At 45.1% G+C, this 14,305-nt stretch overlaps 1 protein-coding gene across 1 annotated transcript; it reads left to right on the top strand.

The window, feature by feature from the left end:
* Window positions 1-813: 813 nt before the first annotated feature.
* On the top strand, window positions 814-12,877 carry srpk1a (SRSF protein kinase 1a). The gene is made up of 16 exons (XM_049003005.1): window positions 814-920; window positions 1,500-1,554; window positions 4,949-5,067; window positions 5,287-5,395; window positions 5,991-6,078; window positions 6,205-6,292; window positions 6,644-6,750; window positions 7,973-8,138; window positions 8,509-8,534; window positions 8,648-8,867; window positions 8,954-9,268; window positions 9,369-9,475; window positions 9,745-9,852; window positions 10,003-10,072; window positions 11,218-11,310; window positions 11,666-12,877. Exons 1-16 carry the CDS (start codon window positions 908-910, stop codon window positions 12,085-12,087), a joined length of 2,106 nt encoding a protein of 701 aa, XP_048858962.1. The 5' UTR covers window positions 814-907; the 3' UTR covers window positions 12,088-12,877.
* The last annotated feature ends 1,428 nt before the right edge of the window (window positions 12,878-14,305 follow it).

The raw sequence follows: 14,305 nt of genomic DNA, 5'->3' as shown, positions 1-14,305 counted from the left end.
TCATTTAGGTTATTGCTGCCAAAAGAGGTTACTAGTTATTAAACTTACTTTTTTCCAACCTACACTGTGAATGTTTGAATGACGTGTTCAATATATACAAGAGTGTTTGTTCATTGTTGGAACTTGGATGAAGATCTGACCACATTCTGATGTAGAAAGCCAGGTCATTCCAAAGGCTTCACATTTTTCTAGCAGCTGTTGTTAGATATATCCATGGAAAATTAAATGATGCATTCTCCTTGTGTCAATCTCTTGAGAAGTCTGTTGCCCAAACCATTTCATTAATCTGGGAATTGCAATTAGAAAAACACAGCATACCCATGGGTAAATATCTTGCACCTTAGATAACAAAATATTCCGAGAATCATTTACTTATTATCTTTAAAATAAACGGAATCACACTTTCGTATATGGTGTTTATGAAAATTGTCTTTGTAGACGTAATTGATTCTAAATGAAACGTTTCATTATCTTTTGTCTATCTAAGCTTTTCTAAAGTCAACCAATAGATGGCGCATGACGTTCATTACATGTCTGGAAAATCTCTTTTTCTCTAGCCCTCTTAAACAGTTACTAATTTAGAGAAGTTGTTAAAAACATTTAAACAAAAAGGAAATATATAAAATCATTTTAGCTCACGATTTGCCCTAATAGTACTAAAAATGCTACTTTTAGGTTTGATGCGCAGATTGTTCAAAATAGGTACGAAAATAAATTTTGCTTTCTCTCCTTGTTTTGCAAAGTAAAATTTTTCTTAATTCGTTTAAATTAACAGCGAATATGATTAGCTAAATGTAGCAGGGAGTTGAGGCGGATCTATAACCCAGCGAGGCGTGGACAAAGAGTCGCGTTGTTTGTGAACGATTCCCGATTCGCGCATGCGCAAGACGAGAACCGCCAGTCCAACATGGAGAGGAAAGGTAATTTTTATTATATATATATTGATCATCCGATCGTTTGGATTTACAATAAGAACTAATTATGTTTGCTATATTTTATAGATGTAAGTTTAAGCTATTGCACGTAACTAGTTGAATGTGTAACTGTATGCCTTTTACACAAATATACACGGTTGACTGCCGTGGAAAGCCAAATCGGAAGCTCGTGGTCAGTCAACCTACAAGAAAAGTGCACGATAAGTGTATAATGAATTATCCTGATATTGTTAGCAAATATATGTGGAAATTAAGTATTGTTGTCCTTTAGGTCTTTAGTTGTTTCGACTATATGGTGCCTGAAGCTACTTTCTTGGATTTTGATTTGATAAGACTATATACAAACACACGTATATCTATAAATCGTATTGATCTATAAATCTAGTTTTATAAACTAAACCATATCTTGCAGTTGTCACACGGATGGATGGAAGGAAGAAATATAATTCAGAAACAAAATGTCATTTATGTTCATTGCGGAAGTTTAAACAAACCGAGTTCGAAAAAAATAGGAGCGGACCGGATTAAAGTTTTGTTTATTTGTGGCTTTTCGTTACATGACAGTCCTAGCGCTCCAGGCGAGGAAGAAGCGTGGCAAAGCGAAGAAACCCAGTAAAAAGTAAGTGTTTTGTGCGTCCAGGCTGACGGGTGACCCGGTGTGCCGAACTAGGCCGCGGACGCGTCGCCGCACCGCGGAGGCTGATGCCGGCTGGATATCCCCCTGGCAGGACGGCTCACGGGCTGCTGGTCACCTAACATTCCGGATACATCGGAGCTAGTTCCGACTTTCACTTTAGTTTGTGGCATGTGCTTAGGAATGTGTTGATTTCGGCGGCTCGTGGGTCTGACTTGTTCACAGGAATACTTGTTGGGAGCTAAGGGAATGGCTTGTCTTTTGAGGCCGGCTTCCATCTTCGTGGAAGTTTGCCTTAATAGTGAGTCCTCTCTGAAGCGGCGCTTATTTCCCTTCCCCACCTTTCCGCCCTTTTGGACGGTGTTTCGTTTCACACGCTTCTCATACTGTGCCAGGTTATAGGCTCTCTGATTTACGGGTAGCTGTGACGGCCTGCTGTATAAATACTGTACAGCCATTTCCGCCCCACGTGTAGTTGTTGATCTTGTTGATTTAGTTGTTGTTTTGATGAATGAGAGCATCTTATTATTATTTGTATTGCAATGTTTGCTGATTAGTATATATAGCTATTAGTGTTCCATGTGCCTAGGACCGGCAGAAGCCGCTCTTGTTACGTTAGTGGCTTTAATATGGTGATTCCCAGATGCATAGAGCATGGCCCGTAGCTTTGAGCTGTTTTCTGAGAGCGATGCTGCTATCCTGAGGTGTCGGTGGGCCCTGGTGATTTAACATCAGTTTAGGAGTCTCCCCGTATTTCACACACATGGTTGATGGCTCACTGCTATATTTAATTTGCATGGACCCTCCTCCCCACCTTACTGCCTGACCCAACAAACGTGACTCTGGTCTTACGAGATCTTTAAATAGATTTGCTCATGGGTCTAAAATATCCCGTGGCTGCTCAATGACAAAGATAGAGTTTTGTCTTTTTTTTCTTTCTGCTGGAACCATAAGAATTGAGTCCCTGTGCTGTCTATGTAGGTAGTGAATTCTGGAGCGCTGGGAGAGGAGGACATAAATGCAATAGGCCTTCATTTATGAGCCTGGGTACACTTTGGCTCACATTTGACTTCAGCAGTGTGAGGGAATGCTGGCCCCTCGATGAGAGGCGTGTGCATCGGGGTGGGGCGTGGGTCATGGGGGGGCTCATGGGTACTGGACAGTAGTTTTTTTGCATCCCCCCCTCCCCCCCCCAGGAGAAGTTTTGAGTCTGCTGAAGTCATGCAGAAGCCTTTCCCTGTGTATGTCCAATAGAAAGGGAACCTAGGAGAGAATAAGGTTTTTGTATTCTGGCTTGGTGGATGTTGTTGCATATGTCACTTGCCATGGTAACACCAGTTTGGAACCAGTTTGGAAATAACCTATGTAGCTTAGCTTCAATAGATTGTTGCCAGGATCACCCTCCTCGTTCTGAATTGCATTGCGTTAAAATGCCCGTTAAACTTGAGCTATGATGATAATTATTCTTCCGCTCACTTTCCCCATATTTACATCTTGGATTTCACTTTCTTTTTACTGTCACAATGAGATTTTTCTTGTGCTTTTCGATAACAATCCAAAAGACTCTACTCTTTTGGGTTACGTTATTTGTTTAAAGTTTGTTGTTACGTCTATTAAGCATTGTTGGCCACACTGCGGAGGACAGCTAATTAGTTGGAATTGCCTTGTCATGGTACATTTCGCTTACTTTTATTTTTAAGTTCTTGCATTCTTATTCGCTATCATACCATTTTTATAATTAGTCATAGGAGAACTGGGTCCAAAATGAACATAAGACATTTACAAATGAGAGGAAGTCCGGCCATTCTTCCCATCAGGCTCATTTAGGGAGCATTCAACTAATAGCTCAGATTTGTTCAAATCTTAAAGGAACCCAAGGTTTTAGCTTGCGCTACAGTAACAGAAAGCCTATTCCATACTCCTATTACATGCTGCGTAAAGAAGTGCTTTCTCAAATTCAGTTTAAAATGTTCTTCTGCTAATTTCCACCTATGGCCACGAGTTCTAGTATTTAAACTAATATCGAAGTAACTGTTTGACTGAACAGCATGCAGATCTGTTAGAATCTAATATATCTGGATCATGTCCCCCCTTAGTCTCCTTTGCTCAAGGCTGAACAGATTCAGCTCAGCTAACCTCTCCTCATAAGACAGTCCTCTAAGACAAGGAATCATCATTATTGTAGCCCTCCCTCCAACCCTTTCCTAGGCAGCAATGTCCTTTTTAAGGTAAAGTGACCAAACCTGCACACAGTATTCTAAGTGGGGTCTTACCAAGGGATTGTATGATCTTACTATTATACCTTACTATCCTGCAGATGAGTGATTTTAGCTTTTAGAGCTCTTTCAGAGTTAAAATATTAGAGGAAACTTTTAATATCATCCTTAGACTCTAATGCACCTTGTTCTTAATTTCAGTTGTAAACCACCTTGGTAGCAGTTTCCTATTGCACTTGCAATAAAGTGCTTTTAAAAATTTCCAAGCCTCTTCAACAGTTTTGTTATTTAACTCCACCCAGTTTACAGTTTCTAGGTTCAGTCTCATACCATGAAGTTAGCTTTCCTAACATTGCATGTTTTTTTTTGTTTGTTTTGGACTTCGCTCTTCAGACACTAAAATTAACCTTGAATTTAACCATGTCATGATTCCTACTGCCAAGTTAATCTAAAACCCCAAATTTTCCAATCCTATCCTGGCTATTCGAAAACACAAGATGGGGAATGGCTTCTCCTCTATTAGGGCATTTAACAAACTGAGTAAAAAAGCAACCCTGTACCAATTCCACCATCTCAAGTTCATTATTCTTCAAGTTCATTATAGTTCTTGTTATGGGTCAAGTTCAATTCAATAGCTGTAGGATTAAAATTTAATTGCTTTTTCCACTGGTTTTGGTTCATTTATGTTTTATTTCTTATTTGTTGACTCACTTTATGGTCTTGTGCGAAATTCATTTAATGCTGGTTGTTATGGATGTAAAATGGCCAATTTGCATAGGAGGGCTTTTTAAATTGCAAATGATATTAAAATCTAAATTGAAGCCCCCCCACCCCAATATTTTATGAAATCTGGCTTTGATTCTGAGAGAGATAATTAGGTGTAATGGACTTTCAGAATATTTTGAGCTGCCTAAGAGAAACAAACAAGAAAAGGGCTCCTAAGGACGTGCATCGCATCACGCTGCTGGGCGTCTTGTTGCTTTCCAGATGTTCTATACTTCCTGCAATTGATCTATAATACGCGTAAGCATAGTTAGTCGGTTCCTTCAAAAACGTCATATACCTATACTGTCATTGAACCACCATGAATGCACTGCTTGTCATGAATGGCTTGTGGTCTTCTGAAGGTCTGAGGTCTGCCTCTTTCCTCCGTTTCCCTGCAGGTCAGAACTGCACTCCAGGGGGGTCTCTCAGCAGGTGGAGTCACCCCCACCGGAGCCGGAAGAAGAGATCCTGGGATCCGATGATGAGGAGCAGGAGGACCCCAGTGATTATTGCAAGGGTGAAGCCTTTGACAGATTCACCATAAGAACCCGAGGGGTTGAGGGGTGTTCTGCTTTCTGACTTTTCTTGCAGCTTGTACTACTGTACATTTCAAACTGTAATCTGGTTAGGATGTCACTGTTTCCTGTACTAGATGTGGTTCCATCACTGCATTTGACGTTCTGGCTGTGGAAGCTATCAGCCTCATCTTAACCTTCAAACCCACTTCTCTGCATAGGTGGCTACCATCATGTCAAGGTTGGGGATCTGTTCAATGGACGGTACCACGTCATCCGCAAGCTGGGTTGGGGCCACTTCTCCACTGTGTGGCTCTGCTGGGACATTCAGTGAGTAGATGAAAGATACCTGCTGCCCTGCCATCTTCTATTAGGCCGTTTTCACACATGAACTATGGACATTGTCTGGAGAATCAGGTCCGGACATTTATCCATCCATAAATGTGGGACATAACTGGACACTGTCAGGCAAGTTCACACCTACTAGAAATACTCCAGTTGGTTTCGAGGAGGGTAGCGCTTCGGTAGAGCATACTGGAGGCAGGACATGATGCAAAAAGCATGCTGCAGAAATCGATTTGTTTACACCACTCCTGACAGAAGTTCCCAAATCTCGTCTTCTCTCCAGTTAGCCAGTTTCATCAAGGATGTTCTTGTACTTCAGTTTTCATGCCAGTCGCATGATAGAAACACACCTACTCACTCGCGGTAAATACTCCAGAGTTTTCCCCGCACCGTTCACACAAGGCGGTCAATTGGAAATTATTTGGACTTTGTACTAGGGAGCTATCAGGGTAGAGTCTGGTACAACTGATTTGGACATTTGTGTTCACACATGCTGCCTTTCTGGGTAATGCCTAGAAAAGGTGACGTGCGTGTCTGGGAGGGGCTTTGGCCTGAGACAGTGTGTTTGCACCTTCTTCAGAGGGAAGCGATTTGTAGCCTTGAAGGTGGTGAAGAGTGCCGAACACTACACTGAAACAGCCCTGGATGAGATCAAGCTCCTACGATCAGTGAGTCTGTGGCTAAGGGCAGGTGGCGATGAGACCAAAGTGTGACTGACCATATCCAGCTGCCTTTATAATGTTCTTATCTGCTTTTACATTAATTGCTCTTTGTTTTCCTAATACTTTTGCCAGGTCAGGAACACAGATCCTGATGATCCCAACCGGGAGAAGGTGGTCCAGCTACTGGACGACTTCAAGATCTCTGGGAGCAATGGAACTCGTATCCTCCCTAGCCAATACTTTTTTTCCAGAAGGAAACCTTGGTCTGCATTTCATACTGGTTGGAGCATATCTGGGGAGTTAATAGTGCTGGTTTTACAGAGTTGATCTTATTTACTGTGTTATTTCAGTGTAGCACATGGGTCTGGTCACCGTGTCTTACTAAGCCATAATCCTAGTGTGTGATTTAAGATGGTGTCCTGTGATAGGCTGGGGATATAAGATATCGTAGCTAAGATATATTGAATACTAGTGTTGAAGCTGTCCTTAATGCTAAGGACAACCTTGATGTCGGTGAATTGAGTCAAACAGTTTGTATCCTTGTGTTTACCCTTAATGGTCGTGTTCTGAGATGTCTGCATGGTGTTTGAGGTTCTGGGTCACCACCTTCTCAAGTGGATCATCAAGTCCAACTACCAGGGCCTACCGCTGCCGTGTGTCAAGAGCATCATCCGTCAGGTGACTTTCTCTCTGTGCTTGTGCACAAATACCTGCACATCCTTGGTTTAAAGCAGGGAAACAATATTTTGGCTTCCTTTTCTTTGAACATATTGCTATTTATCGAGCAGGGCCTGCTGTGACATGGTGAGTACCCACATCAGGATTTACTGTAAAGACGCTTATCAGAGGCACAGTACGGTGACAGCCAAGTTGTTAAAAGGGCGCGGTATCTCTCATGCCTGCTTAACTCTTCACCTTTTTGCTTATGTTTTGTGGAAGGTGGTAAATCCCGAGTGATATGGATGTTCAGTTGATTTTTGGTCCATAATTCCAGTAGTAATTTTGCACAGGACAAAATGGAAGTTTGAGCCTGCTTAGGGATTGGGCAGACTACAGCAGGATATTATGCCCTGAAAATATAATATTTTAAAAGATTTTAACATTCTAAAACTTGTATGTAAAAAAAACAGTAAAATATGGTAGGTGCTGATTGTAAACATAATCTCCAAATTGTTCAACTAATAGCTAGGGCTGCACAGTAACGCATCGTGGTTATCTGCTGCGTGCACAGTAACCACCTGGGCGTCAGATGATGGGCGTAAACATTTGTCCGGGTACCAAATTTTCGGTACTATACTGATGTTTACTTACGGCCACAATTGTGGAAGCAGATTAGTAGTGCACCAAATATATTAATGAGAGGCATATTGTAGTATATCCTTATGTTTAATGAACGTGTCAGACTCTAAACGGCAGGATATACCTCGACACCACTAACGTCTTTTTACCTTGTTTATGTACAGTGTCTCCTCTTTCAAAAGATCTCATAGCTGCTGAGCTGTCTCTTTCTTCTCCTCTGCTTCAGTGCTTCTCACTTCCCTGATTTACCAAACAGTAGCATGTGGCATCCTTAGTCTCTAATGCCGTCGTCCTTTCGACGGTCCTCTTAGCGAGTCTAATACTATGCTGAATTTATGCTGCTGACTAACTTTTCAGCTTCACAACATGCCTCTTGTTAATAATTCAAGGCTGGTACCTGGACAAATGTTTGCACCCATCATCTAAAGCCCTGGTGGTTATTGCACTTGCGCCATGTTATTGTGCCAGATACCAGTATATGGCAACTGTCTGAATCCCCTTGATAAGCACGCAGCCTTCCCCGCATGTGCTCTTGATTCACGGAGACACATACATCATCTCGTAACGCCACTGGTGAACACTGGGTTTGGTGGATTTGCAGGTTCTCCAGGGCCTGGACTACCTGCATTCAAAGTGTAAGATCATCCATACCGATATTAAGCCAGAGAACATCTTAATGAGTGTCACCGAGCCCTACGTCAGGAGGCTGGCAGCCGAGGCCACAGAGTGGCAGCGTTCTGGAGCTCCTCCCCCTTCTGGCTCTGCAGGTACCCCCCCCCCCCGCCTCCTTTCCACTATAATAACTGTGGTCTGTCAGCTGTCACCTTTAAACTTTGACTGATTTCAGTCATGGTGGTGTTGGTGACACTATCATTTATTGAATTGAAAATTGATAAGGTGTTTGATACAGAAAGAGGAGGAGATTGTGGGGTGAATCCCCCCCCGCAGGCAGAGTAATCGTATCACATTTGGGCCCGTGTGCAAGGTGCTTAACCTGAATTACTGCAGGGAGGCTCTGACCCACGCTTTCCTCATTCATAGAGGAGGAAGGCCTGTACCTTGTATTGATTGTTGGTCTTGTTCTTCGCATCCTTGCCGCCATGCGCATTCTGTTCATTCTCTGTTTCTCTATTGCAGTGAGTACGGCCCCCCCACCCAAACAGGTAAGCTGCTTTTCTGATTTCTGGATTTTTAATTTTTTTTTCTTATTCGTTTCCTGCCCTTCTGAGGCTAAAAGATGCCTCTGTCCCACTGGTCCACCTCTCTGCCCCCCCAGGCAATGAAGATGTCCAAGAACAAGAAGAAGAAGCTGAAGAAGAAGCAGAAGCGACAGGCAGAACTGCTGGAGAAGCGCATGATGGAGCTGGAGGAGCTGGAGCGGATCGCGGGGGATGCTAACGAGGAGGAGGATGAGGAGCCTGAAATCTTCGAGGGCCCCCCCTGCACCCCCCTCAAGGAGGCTGCTCTGCAGGACATCGCATGCGAGGCAGCAGAAGGTTCAGTATCTCATTAAAATGCCATGTACGCGGGGAGGAGGCGCGGCCTGTGCAGACTGACCGGTTTGTGACCGTATCCATCCCAGAGGACAGAGTGGAGAGCTGGGAGCCAGATGATGCAGGGGACACTGACTGTAATGGCCACGCTCCCTGCACCAGCCCTGAGGTGCAGATGGAGGCTGAGGAGCAGGACGACCCCCGACACCGAGCTCTGAGCCCGCAGCAGGAGGCTCGGCACCCCCACTCCGCCAGTCGGGCCTTTAACAGCGGCTCCAATGACAGCTGCAGCGGCACCACAGTCAGTGACAGTAGTGGCTGTTCGGAGTCGAACGGGCTGCTGGGGGAAGGGAAGGAAGTGCAGGACCTGATGGAGGCACGGCCACAGGACTGCCTGAGGAGCGGTGAGTGTGGGGTCCCTGTCGCCCTCTTGCTGTCAGAGATGGTCACTCTGTTATTTGGAAGGAAGCTGCAACATCAACTTTCTCTGTGGCTCCCTTACAGATGGAGCTAAGCTGGCGGCTGGGCAGCTGCTGGTGAACCCTTTGGAACTGAGCAATGCAGGCAAGATCCGGGTGAAGATTGCAGATTTGGGCAACGCCTGCTGGGTGGTGAGTGGCTCTTGCCCCGATGCCCATTAGCCCGTCGGGGCTCTTACCCCAATACCCATTAGCCCGTCGGGGCTCTTGCTCCAGTGCCCCTCTGCCCGTCGGGGCTCTTGCTCCAGTGCCCCTCTGCCCATTGAGGTTGTTGCTGTAAGTCATGAGGAAGAGTCACTAGAATGTCCTTTTGTCTCAGTTTTCAGTGTAAATGTTTTGTTCTTGGTCTCTGTGTTGATAACTTTCCTAAAGGATGTTTTAATTGCCTTTTGTTTCCACAGCACAAACACTTTACAGAGGACATTCAGACACGACAGTACCGCTCTCTGGAGGTGCTTATCGGCTCAGGCTACAGCACACCGGCGGACATTTGGAGCACAGCCTGCATGGTAGGGTTGGGCTGGGCTGGGCTGGTCTGTTTGTGTGGCTGTAATGTCAGGTAGACCTTTTCCAAACAATCATGACGCGTTTGATTGGAATAACGTCTGTACTGACTGGTGCCCCTGATGGGCATGTCTGGGTGTCTGCCTCTGCCACAGGCGTTCGAGCTGGCCACGGGGGATTACCTGTTTGAACCACATTCTGGGGAGGATTACTCAAGAGACGAAGGTGATGTACCTAAGAGACTCTGCCAAACGGTGCGGTGTTTTGTATGTGACCAAGTAGATGAGCCGTAGATGAGGAATCTACCCTGATATGGTGAAACAAAAGGTCCTGCTGGACCAAAAAATCCTGGGAAATGAGGAGTGAGCAGATGGTTGGTGGCTTTCAGCTCAGGACCGGAATGGACATTGAAGCCATAAGTACTTCTCTATACACAAATACTTCAAAGCATGTATCCCATATTCTTGATTGAATTGGTTATACAAATTCAGGTTTCACCCAGCAAAATATGCTTCTCCTGGGAAAGTGTGTGTTGCAGATTCTCCAGCAAACCAACTTCGGTACCTGCTTGTGCTCAACCCACATGGTGTTGTGAATAACATCATCAGGGTTTGAATCCTTCCAGTTCTTTCTCCCTTGTTGTATTGCTGTTTGTCTAGGATTAGCTCTTAAATTTAGAGCAGTGAACCTCGTCCTCACTCCTGTGATGTGTGACTTTGGGTGGTGTTTGGATGTCAATACAAAACCCTGGTTCTACTGGGCCCTTATGTTTTTGGTTTGTCATTGAAGCTGAGCTCCTGATTAGCAAGTAGTAAATTGTGATTCAACTTTAAATCTCTAACTATTTTTAATTAAACTTTTTATTAGGCAAGAGAACAAGCACATAATGGGATGGCATTAATCTAAATTATGGTTTTATTTTATGAACGTAATTTGTGGCTAGTGACACTCGACACAGAAAACGTTCTGTTGCCTGTTAGGTTTTTGCTGGACAGACACCAGCATGAGCTTTGCCCATGCATGTTTAAGCGCTCACCGCAGTGCCAGGCTGGGGGATTCCCGCTGCTGGGCTGGTGACAGAGGCTGGGAGAGGTGCGTCTCCGCACCCTGCCTGAGGTGTGACATTGCAGGGCTGACTCAGTCTCACTCCGGCCCTGTCTGTAGCCCGTCTGCCGTGCCCTGTTTAGCTGTAACTCCTTGTGGGGAGCCCCCTCTGTGTCCCAGGGGTGACGCTCTTCCTGTTTGATGTCTGCACCTCCCAGCACAGGCCTTTTATTGGAATATTGTTTTTGACGATCATGTCTCCTTTCTCTCCTCCTCCCTATCCGTTCTCCCCGTTTTTCGCGTGGCTCTGCCATTCTGACACGCAGACCACATCGCATTGATCATCGAGCTGCTGGGAAGAGTGCCTCGCAAGCTCATCACTGCTGGCAAATACTCCAAGGATTTCTTCACCAAAAAAGGTAAATGTGGGGGGGGGGGGGGATGCTGCGGCTGTGTATTAGGATGCAAAAGCTGTCTCTAGCAGGAGAAGTTAGACGTTCTGCAGTAAACGATGTGCATAGATCAGTATACGAGTACGTCTCTGCTGGCTTGTGAGATGCCCAGTTCGGCATTCTACTCAATAGTTCACTGCTTTTATAGATGCTACACACATTCACAGCTGAATGTGCCCTTGGTTGCATGACATGTATGTGTACAGGTGTGTGTGTTTGGAGAAGGGGTATGTGTTGGGGCATAGGGGTATGTTCTCTAGAACTGGATTTTTATGGTTGTGCCAAGGTAAGGTGTAACCCCCCCCCCCTTCCTCCCAACCAGGGGACCTGCGGCACATCACCAACCTGAAGCCCTGGGGCCTGCAGGACGTTCTGGTCGATAAGTATGAATGGCTCCCTGCTGAAGCCCAAGCCTTCACCAGCTTTCTGTTGCCCATGCTTGAGCTGGTGCCCGAGAAGAGGGCCACAGCTGGCGAATGCCTACGGCACCCGTGGCTCTCTATGACTGATGGTGGGGGGGAGATCCCTCAGCAGACAGCCAGTGACCCCCTGGTCACCTCTGCCATGACCCTGAGCGATCTGGCCTTGAGCTCCAGCGATTCGATGGAGAGCCCCTTCCTCACCCCCAGTGATGCTTCTCTGACGCCCAGCCTCAGCGATGCCCCTCTGACACCCAGCGAACCCGCAGGGGCGCCCAGCCTCAGCGATGCCCCCGTGACGGAGGCCACCCACCGTGAGCTCTGACCCTCGGGCACCTTGGCACAGAGACTGCTCTTCTCCTTAACCCTGCTGCACTATGGCAGCTGCTGGGAGGTCCTCTCCTGCTAGGGCTCCCTCATTTCCTGACTGCTTCAGATGTTTTAGTTCTCTTTTTCCACTAACTGGGTATTACTTGAGTTTTTTCCCCTTTTTCGTCATTTCATGAAGAATCTCGTGCCCTTTGAAATGTGGTGGTATACTCCTCCTCTCAGATTTGGGTACGGGGCCCCCCCCATAGCATACCCACTCCCATTTACATGATTTTCCTGTGTTTGGTTTAAGCTGCACATCCAACTCTATGCCAGCCTGGGGCTTGGTCGGGGCTGAGGACACACACAGTGACAGCTAGTCAGGCTTTTGATTGTTGCTGAGATAGCTTTGCGGGTTGGAATAGACATGACCTGCTTTTCTGTTGCAGCATAGTGAAAACTGTGTGGTTACACACATACCTTCAGAAGCCCTAAATGGCTTAAAAGACTCTCCCTCATAAGTCTTGTCATCCTGGCAAGTGCACCTCAGCAAGTTCTGGTGGAGTTTGGACAGGCCTATGTTGGCCCAGTTGTTCATGGCCTGTTTTTATTTGGGACACAATGTTTGCTGGAGGTGGGTCAGAGAGCCTTTACACAGGAATCTTACCTTTTAGCCTTTGTTTCCCCAAAGCTCTGGTGAGGAAGTTGCCTGCAAGAAGCACTAGACTGTTAAATAAATTTGGTATTTTTTCATACCATTCACTGGCCTGTATTAAAGCTTTGTATTAAACTAGTTGTCTGTCTAATTGTTGGGTTTTTGTGCAGTTTGTGCAGAAAAGTACATTTGCATTCACAGACTTTAATGATTAGGACGGGGATGTTTCTGCATGTGTGAATGTTGTTCCTTGGGGAAACGATTATTTGCAAATAGACATGTAACAAACTGGTTTGTTGTGTTTGGAAAGAACACCTTACATATTGGCAGTAACCAATACAGGTGGATCTAATGTCTTCTTTGATCTTGTTACATCTCTGCTTAAAGTGAATCTGATGGTACAATGCAGTGAAATTTGGTAACTTGTTCTCTTGTTGACTCTTCCTTGGGTTCTGTCAGTTCCTTTTTGAATGAAAAAAGCACAGTGGTCTACATGAACATTAGGGTGTATGAGTGAGATTAGCAGTAAGCCTAGTGGGAATTTTTTATTTTTTTTTTCATTCTTAAATTTTCTAGAATAAAGTTTCACAACTGTTTGCTTAACTGACATACATTATATAATTAGCACATACACAAACGTTTTTGTATGTAGCTATAAAAATTTTGTGTATTTAAATTTTACGTACATTAGTCCTCCCCATGTCGTAGTCTAAAAAAAAAAATTTGCACAATGTGTAACGTTTCTTCATTGTTCCTTCGTTCTTTGAGAGGTATAAAAGACATTCATTGGTTTTCATTGCTTCGTTATCCCTTGATACAGGATATTTCTTAATTGCCCTATTTTGTATTGTCTGACTTAAAATGTCAGAATTCCTTTCACCTGAGAGCGAGTGTACTGCAGGTGTCGTGCCAAAGGGGGGGGGGGCATAAGGAGGTGTTGCCCCGTCAATGGTCTACCCTTCTCCATTGGTGAAGATTTAGGCTAATTTTGATTATCCATCCATTTTCTGCTGCTTATCCAGGGTCGGTTCGTGGGGGCAACACTCTAAGCAAGGATTTAAAAAGTTTTATTTTCTTAGTTTATATTCGTTTTTAAGTACTAAAATGATAATTCAGCCCACCCAGCCAGGCCTGGGACGGGACCTCGAAAGTGAGCACCTGTTGGCCGGGCCTAGCCCGAAGCACAAACATGAGTACGTCCTCCTCTGGGCCTGCAGGGGGAGCTGTGGGGATTGGTTGTGATGTAGATCGGGTGGCAGTCAAAGGCAGGGACCCTGACAGGCTAATCGTCCGTTACCAAAACTGGCTGTAGGTACAGGAAATGTAACCTCTGGTGGGAAAGGAGCCCGAGCTGGTGCCAGAGATGTCGACTAGATATGGGCAGGCTCACCTCGATGGGTTGCATTGTGTGTGGCATACTTGGCTATTTTCCCATGGTATTTCAAGAAGGTGGCTAGCCTAGTTCATCTAGCTTTTAACAAACCTATATACAGGCTTTGGGTAATTTCATCTAAAACTAGCCATTTTACTTTCAGTAATTTGTTAGTGTGGTGTAGGGCCTTCCTGCCTTGTGCCTGCG

This window comes from Brienomyrus brachyistius, unplaced genomic scaffold, assembly GCF_023856365.1.
Source record: "Brienomyrus brachyistius isolate T26 unplaced genomic scaffold, BBRACH_0.4 scaffold74, whole genome shotgun sequence".
Lineage (NCBI taxonomy): Eukaryota > Metazoa > Chordata > Actinopteri > Osteoglossiformes > Mormyridae > Brienomyrus > Brienomyrus brachyistius.
This window is presented reverse-complemented; position numbering and strand designations above follow the sequence as displayed.